The sequence below is a fragment of the Antechinus flavipes genome, chromosome 4, assembly GCF_016432865.1.
Source record: "Antechinus flavipes isolate AdamAnt ecotype Samford, QLD, Australia chromosome 4, AdamAnt_v2, whole genome shotgun sequence".
In the NCBI taxonomy this organism is placed as follows: Eukaryota; Metazoa; Chordata; class Mammalia; order Dasyuromorphia; family Dasyuridae; genus Antechinus; species Antechinus flavipes.
In genome coordinates, this window is record NC_067401.1 from 167506743 (window position 1) to 167521056 (window position 14314).

Here is a 14314-nt window from a genome sequence, read left to right on the forward strand (position 1 = left end):
CACAACCTAATAACATCTTTGCCTCTTGATTTGGAGATCTAAACCTACAAATTCTTTTGAGACATCTCACCCCACAATCTCAGACCCCAATATATTTTGGGAATTTTAGTATTTCAGTATTCTCATACTCCAACCCCACATACCTTTCATATCATCATTTTCAGTTAATAGGCTGAGAAGAATTTCTACTCTCCTTGTAGCACGCTTAAAAGCATCATTCTGGTCTTTTAACATTCCCATAGCACTCTGTACACAACTTCTGAGAAGACTAGTAGTATCCAGGGCCTGGGTGTGTTCCTATATTCAAAGAAACAAGACAAGTCAAGTCATTTTCATGGAAAAGACAGTTACTTCCTTCCTACCTTTCAAGTCTTCTCATAACCTTCCATATGATCTAATTTATGATCCAATTACACCACATCCACTCTTCCTCAAACACAATACTTCATTTCCTATCACCTGGTACTCTTTCTCAATTCTGCCACTTAAATGCTCTGGCTTTGTGCAAGCCTCAAGTCAAATTCCACCTTCAGTAGGAGGTCTTTCATATTCTATACAGGTATTAGTAGTGTCTCTATATTAAATTCTATCTACTCTATATCTTCTATGTTCCTCATTTTACATTAGTGGTTCTCAAATTTTGGGGTCTCAGGATCCCTCTTCACTCTTAAAATTATTGAGGACCCCAAAAATTTGTTAATGTGAATTATTCCCAATGAAATATATTAGAAATTAAAATTTTCAGTATTAATGAGAATAGTTTTATCTTAAGGTAATTGCCTGACCAAGCTTTGAGAACCACTTACTTATATGTTTTCTCTTCCATGAAGAATGTGAGTTCCTAGAAAGCAAGGAATTTTTGCCTTCACATAATCTCTAGTGCTTAATAAATATTGTTGATCATTATTACAAGAGTGCTTTTCACTTCAGGATCCTAGGGCTTTTTTTTTTCTCTTGAGGAAATTGAGGTTAAGTGGCTTATCCAGGATCACACATCTAGGAAGTGTTAAGTGTCTGAGGCCAGATTTAAACTCGGGTCCTCCTGACTTTAAGGCTGGTGCTATATCCATTGTGCCACCTAACTGCCCTTCCCCTAGGGCTTTTAAATGCCATTCTTAACATGTAAAAATAATGTTATTGATCTTTGGGTAGGAGAAATATCACAAGATATTATTATAATAATGGTGACTTTATCTTTGTAGATGCAACCATATTATTCTCAGTTTCCATTATCACTAGCATACACAAGGGAACAGAACCCAAGACTTTGAGCCCATCTGCACCATACTTTAAAACAACTATATGGAAGAGCCACAGCAAAGGATAATATATAATATTATGCTAACAAATTGCAATTCAGAAGGAAAATATAAATGCTGATAAGATGTAGCTAAAAGTGTGCATTAGCGGAACAAAAGAAGACCAAGTGATCCTGAACTTACTTTAGTTTTATTTATTTCTGAGCTTTCTTTTTCCATCTCAGGGTTTTCTGTCTCCATTTCACCAGAAGATGTATCAGTTTCCATTTCAACATCCTCATTATTTGCTTCTGCCCCAGGCTCCACCTCCATTGCTATGGGTGATGTGGCTACAAGGAAAGAAGAAAACAACTCAATGTTCTAGCAATAGAAATAAGACAAATAATTCTTTTCTCTGAAAGCAAGACCCTCAAGCCCTGGTAGGGAAATGACTTCAATGGGATCTCCAAACTGTGTTGACTCTATTAATGACAAAACTGGTCAGCTAGGGACTCATCATTCAATCTAATATACTAGTGACATTCCTTCTGACTCACAAATTGATAACAATTATGGAGAATATGCTAAAACTTTTTTCATGTTATAATTCAAATTAGCTAACAACCACATTGTGTTGATCTCTTAAATGTGAATGAATGTGAATTCTTTAACAGGTTCTGCTGTTTTCCAAAGCAAAATCTTGCTAATGCAAGTCTCCCAATAATCAATGTCAGGGGCATTCTGTCACCAATATTTCCCCAGGTCTGAGCTATCATCTTGATATCCCCTCTTGTATATCAATACATTCTCAAACTTCCTCTTGAGATCTTAGCAAGTGACTTACACTCTATGTCCTCTGGCTTGAACAGTTGGCTGATTGAAACATTTTGTAAAATGGTCACATCAGAAACCATAATGGTGGGTCTTCGTAGGTCATCAATATGCACAGAGTGCCAAAGGCCTAGGGAGGAGAACATAAGCAGACAGTATCATTGTGTTTCTCTTTTTAAATTTCTAGCCTTACGCGGATACCTAAGATAAACAGCAAATTAGAATAGCCTAACTGCTTGATGATTTTCAATCTGCAATAACTAAAAGTATTATCCTACTAGGAGAGCAGGGTATATGGTGGAATAGATAGAAAAGTAGCCCCAAGGGTATTTAGTTCACTTCCTGACTGATAATTGCTGGCTATGTGACATTAGTGAGTGTCTTAATTTCTTAGGATTCCAGGCAACTCTTTAAAACTGAAGTTTTTCATCAGGAGTCCATGAATTTAAGGGTTTAAAAAATATTTTGGTAACTGCATTTAAATAATTTTCCTTTGTAACTCTATGTATTTTATTCGATACATTTAGAAACATTATTCTGAAGAGTATACAATCTTCACCAATCTGCCCAAGGCGTCCATAATGCAAAAATGATTATCCTGCTCTCAGACTATAAGCTGCAGAACAATAATTGGTAGTGAAGGTTTTTTTCATCTATAGGTACTAGCATGGAACTACAGGAATCTGAAACCATCTCCCTTTATCTCCCCAAAGGACATTATTAAGTAAATTTCAAATTCAAAATCCCTATAGTTACTGGCAGAATCACATTACTTGTTTTACAATAGTAAAATTTATTAAGTGAAAAAAATGAATATTAAAATGTCACCAGTTTAGCTATTCTGGAAAGCAATTTTAAACTATGCCCAAAAAGCTTTTTTGTGCATACTTCTTAAACTAGCAATACTGGTACTAAGAATGTATCACAAAGGATCAAAGAAAAAGGAAAAGGACCCATATGTACAAAAATATTTCCAGCAGCTCTTTTTGTACTGACAAAGAATTCTCCCCTCAGAAGGGCATTCTGGAGCACATCTTCTCCTTCAATAGGAATATACTTTTCAGCTAGAGCACTCCTTTCCTACTCTCTCTATGCTTCCCAAAAGCAGCCTTGCCCTCACATAAATTATACCCTATATCTTATGTATTTGCTTGAGTTACACATCAGGTCCTCTTTTCCTCTCTTTACCTTTCCTCTCTTCCTCATTGACTACATATAAATCTCCTAATTGAATTGACTCTCACAATTTTACACATTATTCCCAGTATCTAAACTAATATAAGGGATTCTTCCTAGCACACTACCATGCCATTTATTATCTGGCCCTTAGGCCTTTCCTTAGACATAAACTGGATACTATGACAAGGACTTAATCTACTGAAAGTTCTATCTTCACTAGGAGAATGAGTTATGAGTCCAGCTGTAGAAAGCTACATACTCCAACAAGAAATTCCTTTATGTAAAGGACTATCACAAAACACACCACCAAAAGAGAACTGATGGACTCAGAATGCAGATTAAAGTATTAATTATCTTCTCTCTTTTTTTTTGTCCTCTCCCTTAAATATATATGGGAAAATTTGTTTTGCACGACTTAATATTGATAAGGGGATTTGTATTTTGTTCTCAATAGGTGGGGAAGAGAGTGGGTAGAGAAACCAGAACTGAAAATAACACTAAAACTGAAAAATAATTTTTTAAAGTTAAAAATATAAACTAAACATCAATGTGATATCATAGCACAGTGGCTAGTAAGGCAGCTGCATAATTAGCAGAAATAGGATTTAGGTTCTTCCTTATACAAGTACTAATAAGAATAAACTAAAACTCAGGATACTAAAAGAACTGGCAGTGATCTTTGCTTTTTGTTTTGTTTTGTTTTTTTTTTTTGGTACCAGAAATTCAGACTTATTGTTATTTTTATCTAGTTAAAATGCTTTCAAAGATAATTATTAGACTAAAATAATGTTTTGCTGTAACCAGAGTTTTTGATTGCAACAGACAAGATGCATATTTCTTCAACATGGAGCTGCTAAGTGACAAGGATTTTGGGCGTCAGTGACTGGTCTTAAGTAACTATAGGTTAAGAAAGCATATCATTTTCCATTTAGCTTTCCATGTTAAGTGCCAGATCATTATAATTTTTTTTTTTTGGACTGGAGGGTCCAGCATTTTCTTCCAATTAATGGTGAGAACTGGCTAGAGCATTAACATTTGAAGACAACTTTTGCTAGCAATAACATTTGAAGACAACTTTTGCTATAATATTTCATGTAAGCAGATTTGTTATTGACCTATACTTTATCAAACACATTATATATTAAGTGCTTAACAAATGTTTTATCATTCATTCATTTATAACTACATTTTCTTAAACTTTTACATTTTTCCATATAAAAGAATTTATAATTGCTATGCCTACGTTGTTCCCCAATATCATCTTTTTTCTCTTTCTAGGTTTCGTTTTATAAAATTTTAAATGTCCTTAGTATAAAACAGCTATTTTGCCAACCATGTAAATTGAGCTAATGTAGACCAAAAATGCTCCAATTTCCAATGCTTCCTTTGGTAAAATTTCTAACACAGTCATATTAAGCTGAAAAATAGAAACTAATTGATTTTATACAATATCTGATCTTTTCTCTTCTTCACTGTGTACATAAAAGTGAGTTGAAAAGTCTGAATGAAAGATGATGACCTACATTAGGTAGCCTTACCAGCCAATAGACTGGCTTGCTTAAATCCAGAATATAATGCTACTATGTCCATTACCAACTATATGCCCCTTCTTCTATTCAGATACTTTGTACACAGACCTCTACCAGGAAGTCCACTGGCACTGTTAATCAAAGCATTCGGTGATGGATGTTAACATCCTTCAATTCTATTTTCATAGGATTTCAGGTAAAATTCTTAGGTTAATCCAGAAACAGATCAAGAAACCGTGCCAGCCCTTAGTATAACACAAGGCTTGATGTACTGTTTTTTCTTTCAGCAAAGAACACATCTATCAGTGATATCAAAATACCACAGAAGAGATTATAATAGTACTTTAGGTCTGGAGTGGGGCAAATGTCCTAATTTACCAAAAAACAGAAGGTAGAGGCCATAAATCATTAGGCAATGATTTTTATTTCTGGAAACAAAGGGAGAGTAAATTTTAAAGGGATAGTTAATGTACAACCAAAAAAGGAAATGGTGATCACAAAGACCCAGCATATCTTTATATATGACAGATCATGTCATACTAACCATTTCTTTTTCTGATAAGCTCAGTTTGGGGGAAAAAAAAAAGCATTTGACAAAGACTCTGATAGTTCTTGTGGAGAAGATTAAGAAATATGGAGTAAATGTCAATACAGCTAAATAGATTAAGAAATTGTCGAATGGCTAGACCAACAGTCCCTGGTGGTTTCATATTAGCTTTGAAAATGGTCTTCAGTGCTATATATAAAGAAGTTCATCTGAAAAAGATATGGGACTGATTAGCCAGGAAAAAGTAGACTTAAGGAGAGTATGATACTTGTCTGATAATTTGAAGAACTGTCACATGAAAAAAGGGACTAGATTTGTGTTGTTCAACCTCAGAAGACACAACCAGGAATAAGAGGGAGAAACTGAAGAGAAACAGATCAAAGTTTAAAAAAAAAGAAACACTTCCCAACAATTGGAGTTGACCAAAAGTAGAACAGTCTATTTCAGGATATAGCAATTTGTCTCACTAGACTTTTTTCAAGCAAAGGTTGCATAAAAATTTGTTTGGCACACTAAGCAGGTGATTTCCGATCAGGAATAAGATTGGGTTAAAAAGCACCTGAAGTCTTTTCCAAATCTGGAATTGTTTCTTCTTAATAACCCTGCTAGAGATTAGGAAAATAAGTGATACAGTATAGGGCCTGGAGTCAGGAAGATTCCTCTTCCTGAATTCAAATCTGGCCTCAGACATTTACAAGCTGTGTAACCCTGAGTAAATCACTTAATCCTGTTCGCTTCAGTTTCTTTATCTATAAAGTAAGTGGGAGAAGTAAATGACAAACCATTGTTTTTTTGCCAAGAAAACCTGAAAGGAGTCATGAAGAGTTGGACATGACTGAACAACAATATATGCATGGAATATTTGACATGCTGTGTTCCTGGATGCCCTCTCATCTGGTTTTTATGACACTGCTCTATTGTTATACTACGTGAAAAATCCTCCCTTCCTGGTTTCTCTTGCTAAATCATGCTTCATAGCCCACCTCCTATCTGTGTGTACACCCCCCCAAGGCTCTGACCTGGATTGTTTTCTTTTCTCTCTTGCTCTACTTTATGTCTTGATGATCTAATTATATAAATTTAAATATCACATTTATAGAGATGACTCATAGATCTATAGGACTAAACTTTTCTGAGCCCCAGGTAAGCATCACTAATTGCCTATTAAATTATTTTAAATTATAGGTATCTCAAATCCAATATGTCCTAAATAGAACTCATGATTCTGTCAAAATTGCCTCACTTTCCAAACTTCCCTGTTTCCTTTCTTTAGTACAAGTATTTTATTTTCTGAGGGGAGGAAACCCTCCTCAAAAGTATTTTTGATATAATTTATATATATATATATATATATATATATATACATACATACATATATACATATATACATATATACATATATATATACATAATATTTATATATATATAATATATATATTAGTAATTTTAATATATAAGTTTTAAATTGACCCAATTATATCAATTTGCCTCACTTTTGTAGGAATGAATTCTTATATGAATGATACTTTTAAATATGAGAAATTATATAAAGTACTGACCACTTAAAACATAAATGTGTAGTCAAAACTTAGTCAAACTAGTATCTCTTAGGAATAAAGCCGCTGCTGATCTTTGGATCAATGATTACTCTTATTTCAAGATCATGATCATGTTTTTCAGGTATTCAGGTTCACAATCTTATTGTCATTCCCAGTTCCTCACTCTTTTTCACCCTACAATCAGTTGTAAATATCACTTCCAGGTCCACTGTATCATTTCTCACATCTGTCTTCTTGCCACTAATATAGTCACCATCCTAGTCAAGACCCTCTTCACTTTTGTCCCTGGGTTCTGAAATAGCATTCTAACCAGTCTCTAACTCCTAACTAGTTTACAACAACAATGAAAACACAACAACAGTAGCACCAATATTTATCTAGCACCATTTAAAACTTTATTTGCCAGATAATATGCCAAATGTTTTACAATTGTTATTTTATTTGATCCTCACAACAACCTTGGGAAGTAGGTGCTATTATAATCTCCATTTTACAGAAAACTGAAGCAAACAGCATTTAAATGACTTGCCTGGATCACATAACTATATCTGAAGCTAAATTTGAATTCAGATCTCCCTGATTCCAGACTCAATACACTATCCACAAATCTTTCCATCCTCACAACAGCTGCTATTGTGATTTTCCTCAAGTATAATTTTGACCGTCATCCCTTATTCAACTTTCAGTGGTTCTATGTCATCTCTAAGATAAAATATCTATTTCTCAATCTTCACAGCTTACCTTTCCAGTCTTATGTTTTATATAATTTGACAACCATATAAATGGGAGTCCATTCCTAACCTCTTTGCACTGGCTGACACACATACCTAGAACAAACTCCTTTATCCCTTTCACCTTTAAGAATTCCTTACTTCCCTCTAGACTCAGTCTTTCCTAGATCCTCCAAAATACCTTATCATTTTTTGTACAACCTATTAGGTATATAAGCTTTTTTCCTCTAAGAGAATGTAATCATCTTAAGGGAAAGGGCTGTTTTACTTTTTTTTTTTTTTTTTTGGTATTTTAAATCACACAGCACTTGGCACAGAGAAGAATGTCTGTTGATTCTTTGATTCTAAACCCAAGGTTTAGAATCTCTCTCCAACAAATTCCAAATTGCAAGCATTTAATTTTCTTTAGCAAAGTAAGAGAAATGTGAGAGAAAATCAGAATCCAAATAGAAATGTTCAACAAGGAGAAAAGATATATGTAGAAACTACTTACAAATTATATGAAAGAATATTATTTTTAAGTACTATCTCTAGTCTTACCTCCATGGAATCCTACATAAGAAGCTCCACTTTCCATTCGAGATAGTTTTGTGATAAAGTAGACAAAGATGTGGCCTTTGTCTAAGAGCAAATTGTTGATTTCATTTACAGCAGAATATCTATCAATGAAAAAAAATACAAAAATGGACTTCAAGGAATTCAATTCATAGATTCGCTATCTATCCCTGGTATGCTGGTTAGCAATTTTAATCCAAGTTACCATCTTTTTTCTCTCTCAAACAAAATCCTAAATTTCGAGCTCCTCATCCTCTTCAGAAAATTAATGAAATGTTATTAGTTTAAAAAAAAAAAAAAGATGTTATTCATCTAATGAGCTAACCCTTTTAACTGGCTCCCATATTCCCAAACATGTAAACATACTTTGCTGAGGCAATAAGCTGAGCACTCTTAGGATCATCTTCAAAATCTGTCTGAATAATCAGGATTTTATTTCCAGCTGTAATATCCAAGCTGTTCCTAGAAAAGAAGAAAATTTTCTAAAATTTCAGCCCTAGGAAAGGAGTCACCTGCAGCACAACTAAGGCAATGGACTTTGGAGCAGAAAAATGAGAGCAGTAAAATTCTAGGGATATTCCCTGATACCATATCTTTGAGAAGCATTTTTATGATTGCTACTAACTTCTAGGTGGTAATAGCAATGGAAAGAATGTTATAGTATCACTATTTTCCTAATTAATGTTTCGTATGTTTCAGCATATCTGGGGACACTTCCAGAAATCATTCTAGTCAAGCATTAAGTTGCAATGACAATAAAGAGTGAGATACCCACCGGATCTCTTTGAGGAATGAATATTCTGTATCAAATTGCTGTAGCCAGAGTATTCTAGGTTTTTGAGCTAGACCCTGTAATTCAGTCTCTAATATTTCAGAATCATGACTAGTCAGTAGTCTAGAGAAAGTAGTGATCTGAAAAACAGAGGAAATAGGTTTGTTTGTTTGTTTTTTACAAATAGTATTTATTTATACATATATATTTACATGTATGTATTTATATATAAAACAAAAATAACTGCTTTTAAATTTTGAGAACAAGAAAATATGCATAACTTTCATATAATTTAATTAAGCCTTTACCAAGAACCTAAGAATAAATTTGTATTTTTTTAAACTACAAATAGAAGATACTCAGTATCTCAGTATACAGTAGATATTCAAAAAATAAGACTATGCAATACACATCCCAAGCATATGGATCACAGCATGACTGATTTAAGTGCTAAAAGAGACATTAGAGTCCATCTAGTCCAGTCCTTTCACTTTTATAAATGAGGAGATGAAACTCAGGAAGATTAACTGCCATGGACTTGGTCAGTATGGGGGTATGCTTTGAATCTTGGTTTACTCAATTCCACATCTAAAACTATATCCACTAATCACACTGCTTGTCTGGTAGTTAAGATAGACCTGAAATACAAACCTTAATTACCAACTGGGGCCATAAACTGACTTGAAATTTATCTAAATTCCTTAAACTTAAGATTCATAAAAAAAGGAAATTTAAAAAGAAAATGTCACCTCTGTGAAGATAGTGTTACACCCTGAATCCATCCTTTGGAGATGGTCCTGAAGGAAGTCTGCAAAGGAGTCATGTTGTTGATCACAATAATATTTTTGTGCAAGAGCTTTTGCAGCAAATGATCCCAGTTTGGAACTGGATAGTCGTACCACAGCATCTGGTGTGGCACAATTCAGAAGCATGTACTTGGCTTTATCAGATACCCTGGCATAAATTTCATCAGTCAACTCTTGTTGCTTCAAATTATTGGTAACCTGTAGCACTATAGAAGCACATGTATCTGAATGGTAACCAATGAACACATCAGAAGGGCTGTAACTATGCTTGGCAAAAGGCTGGTCTGCATTCACACTGATGAAATTTTCCACCCATGTCTGGAGTTCTTCCACAATAGTTTTCTGCCATTTCTCCAAGACAGTATTGATATCCAGGTAGTGCTTTTCTAGCCTATTTATGAGTGGGATGGGAAACTGTTTATAGACAACTTCCTTCTCTTCGATGACTATCAAGCGGAAGTCTGGATGAACTCTGCATTTGACACGATGAGTTCCCAAACCAAGGTCCACATATTTCTGACCACCAAGATGAACATAGTACTGATTAAGAGCATCATAGAGGCTCTCATACAGGTTCTGCAAGTTTAAGAGCACTACCATTTTCCCAGTTTCCATGCAGACTTTGACACGGTTGATATTTCTACATATCTGGGTATACTCTTGGTCCTTGGGAAAACTAGAGCCAAAGATAATCTCTGGCTGTTGGTTCTCATTGAAAAAGGCCTGCTGAAGAATCTGCAGAGCCACATAATTTTTGGTCAGAACAAGTAAGTAGCGGCATTCAACATCTGCCTGTTGATTAGTCTGACTATCACCATAAATGTTCTGCCAGATGAGACAAATGGTGCTGATTTCTTCAAAGCATCTTGCCTCTGGTAACTTGGCTGTAAAAGTATCCAAGGCATCAATATTATCCTTGCCACTGAAGTTTCGAAGGACTGCTTGTGCAATTTCTTGAGGAGTAGGTTCCTCATTAGAAGCTTTAGCCATAGCAAAGACCATTTTGATGAGACTATAGTAATCACGCAAACCAAAAAATTCCTTGTCTTGGGTCTCACACACTACTTCATAAGCTTCAGCAAAAGATGCAAAATAATCTTTAATTTTGTCCTGAATAAGTGTATCTGAACAGCAAATTCCCTTGGCACTTTCAATAAGTTCTTTTTTATTGGGAGTGCCACGTGAAACAAAAATACCCCGGTTCATCTTGGCAGGATCTAGGGCCCAATTGGAGATGCCAATGAAGCCAACTTTTTTATGAGGGAGAGGATCATCATCAATACAACCGTCTTCCAAAAGGGGATGCAGTGCCTTTAGTGGCATTTTGGGAGAATCTTCTGCTAGTCCAACTTCATCTAAGACTACCACTGAAACATATTCCTGCAGATTCTTCCCTTGTTGAAAGCGGGCACATTGTTTGAAGGTGCCTATGATTCCCTGGGGAGTTGAATGTGGACTGCACTGGAAAGACACCAAATGGACCTGTTTCAGCTGCTTGAAGAGTTCAGAATAAGCAGCTTGTCCCTGCATGGCATCTGCCACAATTGTCTTAGCAAGGGATTTGGAGCTTCCAGGTTTACCAACCAGAAAGAGAGGAATTCTGAGTTCAATGCATATCACCATCATAAATATATTTTCCTTCAAAGCTAAATTTTTGGCTATAGTTTTTCTTAGAGGTACACCACTGAGAAAGAGATCCTGTATTTGACTTATTTCATCCAGAACTGTCTTTATGTCACTATAAGGCCCTTTTAAAAGCTTGCAAATAACTTCCCAATATGCTTCCTTCTCTTCCAAAGAAGCATGATAACACACTCCAATAGCCAATACTAATGACCATAGAACAGGATCTCTCTCAAAATTGTTTTTGTGGATATTTGACTCTTGGAGAAAAATATTCAGTTTCTTTAACAGCAATCTATTATGGCCATAAAACCATCTGAAAACCTCCACACAACGCTCCACATCTCGGAGGCTGACAAAGCTACACTCATTATCTCTTTTCCTCATATAACTCTGGGAAGCAGAAAGTATCTCTGTGATCACATGAATATCTTTCTGAGTAATTCCCATTGAGTGGACAAGTCTTTGGGCAATTTGTTGAATATAAAGTCTTTCAGCTGTGTTGTTTAGTTGCCCAAAGTCCCACACCAGGGGGATCATGCTTGGGGGGAGAGCATGAACCCGATAAACCAACTGCCTCAGAGGAATGGAGCCAAGCTTTTCCACAGTCTCATCTGCTTTAACTCTGTATCCCAAACCAGCAGTCTCTAAACGTTTGATCATCTCCTCTGTGTGCTTTCGGTACGGGTTGCATGCTGCTATGATATGCAACCCAGAGTCCTCAAACAAGGGCTCTCCATCCACTGTGTTGTCGCACAAAACTTCTTTGATGCAGCTTACAGCCTCAGTTGTATTGGCCTCATCAAAGAATAAGATAGTATCAAATTGATGCTGGGTTCTATTAACAAGAGCAACTGCTTCTGCCTCTCTGATTTTGGAGTAGATTGTTGCTGCACTAGTCCCACCATGGACCTTCACTAATTTCATATTCTCAGCATCAATTCCACCACGCCGCAGATCACTCAGGAACTTAATAAGTCTTGTTTTGCCACAACCAGTTTCTCCCATGATTATGACAGGAATCCCACAACGGAACCGCATCTCGATAGCAAGAATTTTGAGGATGTTGTCTGTAGTAAGCTCATATGTCTCATCAGGGTCCATGGGCCACTGGATTCCCAAAACCATACAAAGTATTTCAAGTTTCTTACTTCTGGGTAGCTGGTCAAAGTTAATATTGAAGGGTACCCTCTGAAAGAGTAATCCTTTATACAGTTCCTGTGTCATGACATTTCTCTTGATAATTTTTCCATCCAAGTGGCTGATAGCATCAATGCCACCATTCTGATTGGGTTGAAGATGGAAGCCTATAAATGTCATAGATGTGTGGTCATCATTGAAGAAAATATATGGATGAGGCTCAGATTCCCATCTCTTTCGGAGACAGAAAGGAGCAATGTCTTCTTCATTGACACCATCCATAGTAAAGATCTGCCTCTCTGAGCTTTGATCAGAAATGTTGAGTGATGGAGTTGCAAAATCTCTGGCCATGAGAATCATAAATGTGACTACAAAATTCTTGAAGCCTGTCAGAGTATCACCAATAAAGGCAGGATTACAGAAGAGAGAAGCTTCACAGTCTCTGAGTTGATAATTCAAAAATCTAGAAAAGTTCTGAAGTTCAGACCAGGAAGGATCCATCATACCACAGTGTATCAGCAACTGCTGGAGGCACTCTTCTGGGGTCCCTTCGATGGAACCTGGTTTATATTGAAACATATCAAGGTTTTGGCCTTGGTAGAATCTTTTTAAATATTGGAAAGGTCTCTGGAAGGATTCACTACAGAATTCTTCTCGATCCATTCTTGGTTCCATTTCACTTACAGAAGAAATCAAAGGCATACACATTACTTCCTTGGGAGGTCTGCATGTGACTTTTGGGAAGATTTCAAGAAAACTGAACTGTTGGCCATGTACATTCTAGAAAAAAGAAAAAAATGCACAAATTAAATGTGTAAAACTTAAGTATCTTTCAAAAAGTCCCTTAATATTATTTTACTTCTTCTTTTTTTTTTTTTAAATTAAGAGTGGCGAAGAAGTATCAAGCAGAAGTGTAAAGGAAGACATGGGGTTTTCTGCAACTGCAATGTTCACAATACAGGAAATTTGAGTGTGGAAACTTCCTTTAGAAAATGACATGCTCTGGACCCACACTTAACATCGTATACAAAGATAAGATCAAAATGCGTCCATGATTTAGGCATAAAGAACAAGATTATAAATAAATTAGAGGAACATAGGATAGTTTATCTCTCAGACTTGTGGAGAAGGAAGAAATTTGTGACCAAAGATGAACTGGAGACCATTATTGATCACAAAATAGAAAATTTTGATTACATCAAATTAAAAAGCCTTTGTACAAACAAAACTAATGCAAACAAGATTAGAAGGGAAGCAACAAACTGGGAAAACATCTTCACAATTAAAGGTTCTGATAAAAGCCTCATTTCCAAAATATATAGAGAATTGACTTTAATTTATAAGAAATCAAGCCATCCTCCAATTGATAAATGGTCAAAGGATATGAACAATTTTCAGATGATGAAATTGAAACTATTTCACTCATATGAGTGTTCCAAATCACTATTGATCAGAGAAATGCAAATTAAGACAACTCTGAGATATACACCTGTCAGATCAGCTAAGATGACAGGAAAAAATAATGATGAATGTTGGAGGGGATGCGGGAAAACTGGGACACTGATACACTGCTGGTGGAGTTGTGAACAAATCCAACCATTCTGGAGAGCAATCTGGAAATATGCTCAAAAAGTTATCAAACTGTGCATACCTTTGATCCAGCAGTGTTTCTACTGGGTTTATACCCCAAAGAGATACTAAAGAAGGGAAAAAGACCTGTATGTGCCAAAATGTTTGTGGCAGCCCTGTTTGTAGTGGCTAGAAACTGGAAATTGAATGAATGCCCATCAATTGGAGAATGGTT

At 35.7% G+C, this 14314-nt stretch overlaps 1 protein-coding gene across 1 annotated transcript in view; it reads right to left on the reverse strand.

Moving 5' to 3' along the window:
* RNF213 (ring finger protein 213) overlaps positions 1 to 14314 on the reverse strand; it is a 176242-nt gene that overhangs the window by 55081 nt on the left and 106847 nt on the right. Inside the window, exons 29-35 of the mRNA XM_051995424.1 lie at positions 9691 to 13290; positions 8945 to 9081; positions 8536 to 8631; positions 8155 to 8273; positions 2083 to 2199; positions 1443 to 1588; positions 144 to 297 (exon numbers count right to left, since the gene is read on the reverse strand). Of these exons, the coding sequence (XP_051851384.1) occupies positions 144 to 297; positions 1443 to 1588; positions 2083 to 2199; positions 8155 to 8273; positions 8536 to 8631; positions 8945 to 9081; positions 9691 to 13290 (4369 nt within the window). The remainder of the gene's footprint in view (positions 1 to 143; positions 298 to 1442; positions 1589 to 2082; positions 2200 to 8154; positions 8274 to 8535; positions 8632 to 8944; positions 9082 to 9690; positions 13291 to 14314) is intronic.